The sequence below is a fragment of the Sander lucioperca genome, chromosome 1 (genome assembly GCF_008315115.2).
Source record: "Sander lucioperca isolate FBNREF2018 chromosome 1, SLUC_FBN_1.2, whole genome shotgun sequence".
Classification (NCBI taxonomy): Eukaryota; Metazoa; Chordata; class Actinopteri; order Perciformes; family Percidae; genus Sander; species Sander lucioperca.
This window is the reverse complement of record NC_050173.1, coordinates 13,926,547-13,936,688: the sequence shown is the minus strand read 5'-3', so window position 1 is coordinate 13,936,688 and position 10,142 is coordinate 13,926,547. Positions and strand designations below refer to the sequence as shown.

The 10,142-nt window shown below is 39.2% G+C and overlaps 1 protein-coding gene across 3 annotated transcripts in view; it reads right to left on the bottom strand.

Moving 5' to 3' along the window:
* The window catches only part of plppr1 (phospholipid phosphatase related 1), a 52,653-nt gene that overhangs the window by 22,300 nt on the left and 20,211 nt on the right, over positions 1-10,142 (bottom strand). For all 3 annotated transcript variants that reach the window (XM_035999137.1, XM_031298160.2, XM_031298159.2), the window contains exon 3: positions 364-552. In XM_035999137.1, the coding sequence (XP_035855030.1) occupies positions 364-552 (189 nt within the window). The remainder of the gene's footprint in view (positions 1-363; positions 553-10,142) is intronic.

Sequence of the window (10,142 nt, the reverse complement as noted above, 5' to 3'; positions counted from 1 at the left end):
ACGGCTGCATTTCTATACTGCATAGATGGCCTTTTTATCTACATAAAACATATATAATTCAGCACCGAAGTAATTTGTGTACATTTCAAACACTGTCACAAAAGTTGGTCATGTTAGGCTAAGTTAGCAGCATAATGTTAAATGGACATTATAATATATTATTATTATCAATTTCAGAATAACATTTTTGGTGGTTCTAGTTTATAAAAATGAAAATAAAGCTGTTAGCAGTGAACAAATGGTTGCTCTTTCAGAGTGTTAAAGCCTGGATATTCATGCCACAGCTGATTATTGCCGTTTACAGTCCAGCATGTGGTTTTTAAACACTGACGAAATACACAAAAGAAAATGGGTTTTACTCACTATAGCGGTGGGAGCAGCAGCCACCACGCAGTACAGGATGAGAGGGGGGATGAAGCTGGACTCCTCTGCGCCGGGGTACGGCTTCATCAGCTCGGCGTCATTACAGAAGAAACCCTGCACGTGCACGCTGAACAGGTCCGTGCACTCCATGTAGTAGGACAACAACACGGTGCCGGACATGATGACGAGCTGGAAGAAAAACATGTTGGAGCGAGATAGAGCAAGAGAGTAGAGAAAGTTGAAAAAGAGGAGAAGAAGAAGAAAAACGAGAAGGGGGAAAGGGGGATTTATTAGTTGTATATCCAGTGCACTGAAGGCTAGCCTCCTTGACTCAGTTTCCAGTGGTTCAAAAGTCAATTTCCTTAAATGAGTTGTTTTGCGGCTAATCCCTGAACATCACTCCCCTGCTCTCTCAGCTGTGACGTCTAACATGTTTAAATACAAAACTGCATAAATCCTCTAAAACTCTCTCTCTCTCTCTCTCTCTCTCTCTCTCTCTCTCTCTCTCTCTCTCTCTCTCTCTCTCTCTCTCTCTCATGTCATGCTAACTCATCCCATACAAGCCCCCCACCACCAGCACCAGCGTCACTTCCCACCTCCTCTCCTCCCTCACCCCCTCATCCTTTTATCCCTCTAACATCATCTTTTGTCTCTGGCCTCTTTTCCCTCTCTTTCCAGAATCGGCTGCAGGCAATTTTTTGTTTTGTTTTTTTATTTATGGTATCCTTAGTCAGTGATGACGAACAAACACTGGAAGACGAAATGTAAGACATTGCACGGCAAGTCCTTTTAATGCGGTTTTTGAAAATCAGCTGCAATTGTGTCATTCAGCCACTAATGTGTCCTTACTGCCGCCAATCTAGCCAACCTGCACTATGCTGGGTTTTTATATCAAAGAAAAGTGATGAGGTGTTTGTCTATATATTAAAGCTGCCAGATAGAGGAGACGCCCTAAAACATTACCATGACTGGAAGCAGCAGGCTTGGCAAAGGTACTGCCAGTAAATATAGACATTAGTCACATAAAGGTAACATTGGAGTGGTTAGAGCTATTCAGCTCCCTATGATCACAATGAAATGTTAGAAGAAAGAACAGAATAATAAGATGCTTTATTGATCCCATAGGAATCAATAAAGTATCAGATTATTACACATAGACTGGTAATCATGTTACAAGCAATCATGTCTGACTATCCTTTGACATTAATCTGCTGAAAAAACGGCAATCTGTTAAATGTTTTTTACTTGTTAAAAATGAAAAGTAAGAAAAAAGCATTACACACAGAGTGTGCAATACTCTTTCTGCTTCAGTGAACAGCACCTCACGGTAGCCCTTGGTGTGCGTTATTTTTCTATATTACTGACTTGTTAAAACATCATGTGGAAGTGATAGTAGTGACGTGGTTAAGCCAGCCATTTGTAATACTTCTCCCCACCGCCAGGTGTCCCCATGCTACCGCAGAAGGATGAGTACTGCTTCAAAAGGAGGACAGCACAAATCTTAGGTAGTGTGGTCTATAATACAAGGACTATATTCCAAAACTTGCAGGAACCATTTTAATTATTAAACATTGTTTAAAGCCTTGTTTCTATGTCGGAGGTATGGTTTTTTGGCTGAAACTCTTCCATGAAGACCACTTCTGGCCAGACTTCTCCGGACAGTAGATGGGTGTACCTGGGTCCCACTGGTTTCTGCCAGTTCTGAGCTGATGGCATTGCTGGACATCTTCCGATTTCGAAGGGAAATAAGCTTGATGTGTTTTTCACCTGCTTCGCTAAGTTTCCGACCACTGCGTCTACGATCCTCAACGTTCCCTGACTTTTTGCAAGTGTACCTATAAGAATTCATGCTGGTTTGAAGACAAAGGGTAGTAACACCAACTATTGATGTGATTTAGATGTTTTTTTTGGTCGCTAACTTTGCATTTTGTAAATTGATAAAAATAAACAATCATTATTTATATTTTTGAAAGCATTCTTAGTTTACAGAATTTTTTCTACACCTGCCTAAGACTTTTGCATACATATACATATATATATATATATATTAGTTTACATGCATTTCATTGTTAACACAAATAAATCAGATCATCTGTCAATCACCCGTCATCCTGTAAACTTGAGCCAGGGTGCTTTTTGTTTGATAGTTGTTGTTTTTCTGGGCTAAGAAAAAGAAACTTTTCAAAGTAAATGGTTGTTTCCTTAGGTTCCGAGCCTTAAGCTTGGATAAAAAGCCACCACATTTAAGCTAGTTTAGCAGTACTAGTCATGTGCTACATTATACGCTGACCTGTATATACAAATACATCAATTTTGTAGCAGCAGTAAACACCTCATGGCTTTCCAGAGTTGGCCACTACAATACAAGTAAAAAACGCTGGAGTTGTTAGACTGAATCTTGACAAGATCCTGTCCAATCAAATCAGCTAACCAGAGCTAACTGTTGTTTCCATAATGCAAAAGAATTTTATTTTCAATTTCAAATATGGAGGGTTAGGGTTAACCAGACTTGACAATATGGCCATGGGGTTCAGACAGTGAAGGCAACACAGTGACTGTGTTACAGAGGAGAGGAGTGAACTGTTGGCAGATTGTGACAGATGGCCATGCGGAGATGTCCAGGTGTGTGTGCCTGTACGTGTGTGTGTGTGTGTGTGTGTGTGTGTGTGTGTGTGTGTGAGTGAGTGAGTGAGTGAGTGAGTGTGTGTGTGTGTGTGTGTGTGTGTGTGTGTGTGTGTGTGTGTGTGTGTGTGTGTGTGTGTGTGTGTGTGTGTGTGTGTGTGTGTGTGTGTGTTTTATCGGTTTCTATACCAACTTTTTGAATAACACTAAGCTAGTTAGCGACATTTTTTGCTTTCTCCTGTCATTACAAAAGGTCCCTGCCGTGGAGAACATGTACACAGTACATGTACACAGTTCACGTGCATCAACAACTTCTGGTATGAGGAACCATCATACTTGGCTGCACACCATACTCCAAACTAATTTTAAAAAAGCAAAGTGGAGACACTCATATGGACTGTATGTAAATGGACAGTATTTATATAGCGCTTTTCTAGTCTACTCAAAGTGCTTTTCCACAGTACAGGAACCATTCACCATCCACACACATTCATACACTGTGGCCGAGGCTGCCGTACAAGGAGCCACCTGCTCATCTGATAAACATTCACACACATTAACACACCGATGAAGCAGAATCGGGAGCAATTCAGGGTTCAGTGTCTTGCCCAAGGACACTTCGACATGGGACTGCACCTGAGCCACAGCTGCCCCATCATATGAACAGAAGTTTTTAGTGTTTCAAATTGTACGTACGTCGTATCGGTTCTGGACTGTTCAAGTGTGTCACCACGGCAACGTGCTGTGTTATCGCTATAACATTCTGCGGACTGGGACACTAGTGGGACTGCCGGGCTGTGCGTTTCTCAGCAGGCCAAACTCCCCAACCTACCCCCTCCCCAGTCCCACGCCTTCGCCGCTAAATGTGCAACTGTACATTTATGTTATGTTATGTTATGTTATGTTCAGCAGTGCAAATGTACTGCTTGTGTGCTATGTGCTGAGGTGTTTTTTCCTGTTCCCACACTGTTCTTATCTTTATGAGGATAGTCTGAGAGTTGCTTTTTTTTCCCTCTCCTCTCCTTCATGTCATGCTGTATCTGTCCCTGCTATGTTATGTTATGTATGTGATTATTATTATTATTCAGTCAACTAATAAGCAAAATACCAGTGCAACAGTGCAAATATACTGTTTGCGTGCTTTAAATGTGCTCCTGCGAGAGTTGTGTTGAATGTTTTGGATGTAAAGCGCTTTGAACTGCACTCTGTGTATGAAAGGCGCTATACAAATAAAGCTATGTTATGTTATGTTATGTTAAAAAAATCCTCCTGCTCGTTCTTTTTAAAGCAGCTTTCTGGCAAACAGCATCCAAATGACAGAAACAGACAGAAATGTGATAATTTCATGATTTCATGTTGTTCCACAAACACGTTGCAGCAGCGTAATCGGCTAAAACATTATTCATAGGTCTCTTCTGAAAATATGTAAATTCCTGCCCATGCAGAAATGCCATGTAATACCTTGTGGGATCACATAGCTAGCGATGTCAGGTTAGCGAGGAAATACCTGATATCTGAAAAGGGCTTGGACAGATTAATAAGAGGGGTGTACACTGGAGTACTTTACCATTATTAGTGTGATTTCATTTACTTTGACCTTCTCCTTATTTGCATTTGAAAGAAATAAAAGGCCAAAGCTTTGCCTCAAGCTTAATCACAACAGCAACCACATTTGGATTCGTTCCCCAGCCTGGGTTCAGCAAAAGCCTGAAAAGTTAACGGGTGATTTATTTATTTTTAAACTGGTGTCTAAGTGACTAATGTGAACAAAAATCTTTTAAATTGGTCAAGTATAGTTACTATACTGTACTGTGTTGTACAGTATAGACGTAGTAGGTTTCTTCTCACTATGGGCCTCAAATTATTGGAACTGCCTTCCTATTGAACTCAGAGAAAGAACCAGCTATTTATTATTTAAAATCACACTCAAGAGATGGATTAAAAACAATCAAAACTGCACGCATCAATAGCTGCTTTACCTCATCCTAGGTACTATCCTTCTTTGTATTGTACTTAGAGCTGGGCAATGTATCGATATTTTATCGATATCATGATATGAGACTAGATATCATCTTAGATTTTGGATATCGTAATATGGCATAAGTGTTGTCTTTTCCTGGTTTTAAAGGCTGCATTACAGTAAAGTTATGCCATTTTCTGAACTTACCAGACTGTTGTAACTGTTTTTTTATTTGCCTTTACCCACTTAGTTATTATATCCACATTACTGATTTATAAATAATCAGTAATGTGGATATAATAACTAAGTGGGTAAAGGCAAATAAAAAAACAGTTACAACAGTCTGGTAAGTTCAGAAAATGGCATAACTTTACTGTAATGCAGATCTTGCGGTTGCCGGAGTCACACTGCATTAGCTGTGTGAAGGGCAGGCTGATAAGACTGTAAAGTCGTAAAATGTGCATGCATGCATTACTGCAGCATACCATTATCCTTCTCCCTTGGAGGGTAAAATTCACCTCTTTCACCCAAGAACCTGGTAGGGCATTTTAGTGCAGCCATCGACCTCTGTTGAGTTTTAACATGTTCCATTTCTCAGTGCCTTTGGTGTAGTAAGTATATTACTTCGGAGGACTGGACAAGAATTTCCTTCTGCCTCCATTTATAAATTACTTATAGGCCTCTGTCAAAGTCAGATCTCTGACTCTTTCTCAACATTAAAACTGTTATAATCAATATTTTCAAATTAAACCTGGATCAAATGAATGAGCTTGTTGTGCTGCCCCAAAGTTTCCATTACTATCAATTAATTTAGGTTCAAACCATGACAATGTAACTTTTGAAAGAAGAAATAAGTTTAGACCGTTTAGATGCTACTAGCATGACTTTGTCTGGTATGACCAGTAACCTGGGCGTTATTACGGATCCCACGTAACTTCTAGGCAAGTCCCGCCCTACAAAGCAGCTTGATTGGTTGGGGTTAGGCATTGACCTCGAGTGGTTACGGTTAGGATAGCCGATTGGTCAGAGGATAGGACCTTAACAAATCGGGTTAGGTTGCCTAGTGTAACGCCTGGCCAATAGTAGCGTGTGAATGCTATTGAAGGGCGGGTCTTGCCTAGAAATTGCGTGGGTTCATTAATAACGTGTAGCCTGGGGGCTAATATTAGCTAATGTTTGCAAACCGTAACTACATCGCTGTATAACTAACATTACTAAATCCAACTGTTGACTAAATGATTCTACTTGTGGTCCTGTTAAACTATGTTTTAGTTTAGGTTAGTTTCTATGTTTTTTTTTTTTTTTTACCACAGTGGCCAGTGTCTAGCAAAAATTGCATAGTCTCCCTTTAACTTGATAATGTCAAGGGTCAGTTATAAGTCACAAGACTGAGTTACTGTACGTTTGCTTTCCTGGCAAAACTACTTTGCAATATTACTTTTTTATATGTTTGTATTTACCTTCAACATAGCCAATTTCTTTAATTACATTTTTATACATCCCTCCCCTTCAACGCTCCAAATTTCTTCCCTTATCGTCTCCTTCTCTACAAAATCATTTTACTGTCAGTCCCACCACCTATCTTCTCCCTCACACCCTGAAAACAACCGCAAAACGTTACATAAATCTAACACCAAGTCCTAGATTTTCATTTCACTGTCATGTTGCATTAGTAGACTGGAAAAAAAGACAGACAGAAAAGGACATCTTAGTCTGGCTTCCCCGGATTTAGACTTTGATGCTACACTTTCAGTGACAGAAGACAGCTACTTGTTTCTGTATTTTTTCTGACATGTATTCAAAATCTTAGGATTTAATGAGGAAACGTCTGTGGTTAAATTTGAGTCTGGGCCCAAAATTAAGACATAAAACGTGTCTTTTACAGTCTTTACTGAAAGGACATTACAAATGACTGTATTAAATAGCTTTATATACAAAATCCCAGCTGTAACAAAGACGATCATCTCTTGATCCAGGATTATTAATATGCTAAGTAGTAGGGGTGGGGTACCATATCAGCACGATACTTATGTCACGATCCGATATTATTGCGATTTTAAACATATTGCAATATTCTGCGATATACTGCAATTTATTACCTTTTTTTCCAACTTTCCAAATGATGTCCCCAAAAGGAAATTTTGTCAACATCTGTTTTATCTATAAAGATAAACTTCTCTGTTTGTTCATCTCACTTCAATTTTATTGCTGTAAAATGGGGTTGTCAAGCAGACAAACTGACCAACACATATATAATAATAGATTGATTCTTGGCATCTGTGTATTGATACAGTATTGCCACAGAAAATATCACTATACATATACTATGCTGTATTGATTTTTTCCCTGACCCCTACTAAGTACAGCATATTGTGCCATTTGGGATATGTCTATCTGTCTGTCAATCTTTACAAAAAGTTTTTCCTCAGCATGCTAAAAAAAGAAGTAACATATATAACGCATCAGTTGGATTTTTCCAGTGTGAACGGTAAAAAAAAAAAAAAACAATGATTCAATTATTCAAAGCAGAGATGCTTTCAAATTTGATTTAAATGATATCCTGTGTGTCCCGACACAACAACAATACACATTTTTTATGAGTGTGGGTCACAGAATAATAATCCTCCCAATTACAAAAGGCAGAATCATCGCTGCACCATACATAAATGACTATCTACATGTCTTCTCCTCAGCATCCTTAGGTCAAAATATCCAACTGCAGGTTTGCAGATTGCAGGCATGTTTCCTGTCCAAAACTTAATCAAAACCATCAGGTTTAATTAGGCTTATAAAACAAAATTTAACACGATAAAAGCCCCTTTTTAGAATCACCCAAATTAAAAAATGATATTGCGTCAGTGCAGCCAAAAGAGAGACAGAGCAACATCAAAAACAATCGCTCCCTGCGGGGGATTTCTTTTTTTGTGCTTTTGAAATAATGACAGCCCAGAGCATTATTACATCACACTGGTGGAGGATATTGAGCAAGATAAAAGAAAGAAATCATATTCAACGTTGACAGTGGGAATAGTAAAGACTGGTTCATTTCCTTACAGCATGATACAATTTCTGTTTTTAAAACCTCAATAAGGTTTTCATTTTTGTTCACAAAACCTGAGAAGTCTAAGTGGTCCTATTGGATAAATGAAGGCCTGGGGCTCTGTGTGTTATATACATAATCTCATCCGAGGTCCTAACCTCATTCTTCACTGCTCACCTCCACAGCTCTGCCTTTAATTAATTTCTCATAATTTTTGCAACCTTTCACTTCCTTTCCACTATTATACTTTCTTCATCCTCTGCATCTCACCTTTCCTTCTCCTCCCTTGTGCCCTATCTTCCCACTCCACTCCATCTAAATCCTCTCATCCTATTCTTAATTTTTTTTTTTAATCCCCTTTCATCTCAAAGTCCTCAGATCACAATCAGAAGCGGAAACACCTAATTGATCCCCAGGGGGGGGTGAATTGGGCAAATTGGTTTTGTCGTTCGCAATCGCTCCCACAGTAATGGCAAACGGCATCAACAAATTATCCTCTTGAGGTTAAGTAACGCAAAAGCAACAAATTACGTAAACAAATCACCATAAATAAGCATCCTCTCTGTTACACTGCCTCTGGCTCTGGAGCTGCTCCAATCAGGACGTTTTGTTTCGGTCATGTGACGACACTGTCCCTCTGCCTTGCTGAGAGGCACGGTGAGTGAGATAAAGAGGGCGAAAAAAAAAGAGAGGAGAAGAAAAAGAAACAAAGGAGGAGGGAGAGAGTGAGGGGCACCAAGATGGAGTGATACAGAGAAGGATAAAAAATGGGAGAAATGGGAAGAGATGAGGGGAGAGATTGAGGGAGGAAGCAGGTTGGGTGGAGAAAGGAGGGGCGAGAGGGAAATGAGGCTGCGAGGATGTGACAGAGACATCAAAGACGGAGAGACAGAGAAAACGAGGACAGGCAGAGCAACACAGGGAGGTGGATAGGATGCCTTTGGGAGATGTCTGTGAAGACGAGGGGGAATAAGTGAAAACAGAGTCATGAAAATTAAAGAAAGCTTGCTACACAGTGGGCTATTACAGTGTCTCTCTCAGGAGCACTCTGCTGCTACAACATGGAGAACATATACTGTACATGGTGTGATACATTTTTGGGATATTGAGATTGTGATATTGAGACTTTCACTCTGTCTTGTGCTTGGATGTGTGTCTTATATAGATCCTGAAGGCGATAGATTTTGTAATAAAATCAAAATTGTTGTCAAGTAATTTTGAACTTTAACATCTCAGGGCTGGGTGACAGTGCTATATCCTCATTTATGTTGTATGTTTTCAGTTGTATCATATTTTGCAAATCTTTATGGAATTGGTGTACAAATGATTCATTTCAATCTACGTTGGTGATAATAAATCATTTAAATGAGTAATTAAAGTAGTTGTATTTTAAGAGTTTTGTCTGATGTAAAGTATAGTGGAACAAAGTTCCATCATTCCATGCAAGTATATCCATATTGGGATATAAATGGCAATACCGGGAAAAAAAACACTGTTATCAATCTTGATTTCAACCATATTAAATCAGCACTCCTGCAAATGAACATTACACTTCCATAAGGTTGGCAGACTTGTAAGAGATAGATTTACAAAACGATAAAAAATTGAAGCAGCAGAGGTAGAGATATCTTGACTTTTAATCTTAAGTATGGGTTGAGCCCCTAAAAACACCTACATTTCCCACAATGCATCTTTCGATAAACCCTACCTGTCTGGCAAGCACTCACATCTTTCAAACTCCATGCCCCCAGTTTGTAACACTGGCTTTTTGCTTAAAATATGTCACCTTTCCAAGCTGAGCTAAAATAACCCTGATGATATAATCCGGGTTATTGTTCAGACTTTCAAGAGGTCCCGACAGAGACACAAAAGGCATTAAACATTATACATGCTCTTTGTGACAATTAAACTCAATTTGATGTGTAAAATCAGTGGGGTGTCCCTTTAACAACAGACCAGTTTGCAGTTTACATCAGATTCAACAACACATTCAAGTCGATATGAAAAATAAGGGGGTAAAAAAAGAGTGAAACTGCACTCATGTTTATTTAAAAGGAGACATTTCCTAACCCTAAGCATTGTGAATAACACGTGAACATTTCCCTCTTCATCTGCAGTGATACTCACCAACGTGATTAAGTAACAGAACAGCTATTA